Source organism: Dipodomys ordii, unplaced genomic scaffold, assembly GCF_000151885.1.
Source record: "Dipodomys ordii isolate 6190 unplaced genomic scaffold, Dord_2.0 Scaffold2, whole genome shotgun sequence".
NCBI lineage: Eukaryota > Metazoa > Chordata > Mammalia > Rodentia > Heteromyidae > Dipodomys > Dipodomys ordii.
In genome coordinates, this window is record NW_012267218.1 from 155,332 (window position 1) to 156,197 (window position 866).

General features: G+C 68.9%; 1 protein-coding gene across 1 annotated transcript in view; it reads right to left on the reverse strand.

The window, feature by feature from the left end:
- The window catches only part of Tmem121 (transmembrane protein 121), a 16,966-nt gene extending 16,104 nt beyond the window's left edge, over positions 1-862 (reverse strand). The window contains exon 1 of the mRNA XM_013012665.1: positions 3-862. Within this exon, the coding sequence (XP_012868119.1) occupies positions 3-862 (860 nt within the window). The remainder of the gene's footprint in view (positions 1-2) is intronic.
- Between the last annotated feature and the right edge of the window lie 4 nt (positions 863-866).

An 866-nucleotide genomic window follows, 5' to 3' on the forward strand; every position in this document is an offset into this window, starting at 1 on the left:
GCGGCGGCGGCTGCAGCTCCAGCGCCAGCGCGGGCGGCGGGAAGTCGCGCACCTGGCGCCGGTACTCCAGGAACGTGCAGGCCTTGGTGGCCAGCGCCACCACGTTCTTGCCCACGAAGATGGCGGAGACCCGGCTGTCGCGGAAGAGCGCCATGTTGGCGGCGCGCGCCAGCACGGCCACCACGTTGACGGTGGCCAGGCTGAGCACCGGGTAGAGCATCATCTTCTGCGGCGCGATGTGCTCGCCCTGCATGCTGACCTCGCTGAGCGCCACGCACGGCAGCACCAGCAGCAGCATGTAGCAGTAGAAGAAGGTGAGGCCCTCGGCCCACAGCGGCAGCCCGGTGCGCGGCGGCTCCCACAGGTTGGCCTGCATGTCCAGCAGGTCCAGCAGGTCCAGCGCCACCCAGAAGAGGCGGCCGCGCAGGTCCTCGCGCTTGCGGAAGGTGCGCACGTACTCCATGCGGTCGAGCGCCACGAGCAGCAGGAAGAGGCCGGGCACGCACACGGACAGCAGCAGCGTCAGCGCCTTGCGCGCCACCGGGTCACCCGCGCCGCGCCGCGCCGCCTTGTAGTTCTGGAAGATGAAGTAGAGCTTGATCTCCAGCACGAAGATGTAGAGGAACCACAGGATCATGGCGTAGCCGCGCTTGGCCGTGCGCACCTCGGCGCCCACCCACACGGCCACGTAGCGCAGCACCAGCAGGAAGCACACGTCGCCCACCAGCACGATGATGCACACGCCGATCTTGCGCGGGCCCTGGTTCTGCTCCACCAGGTAGGCGTCCATGACGGCCATGCTGCCCATGATCACCAGCGTGGTCAGGCACACGTGGCGCCGGTCGGGGGGAGGCAGCACCATGGTC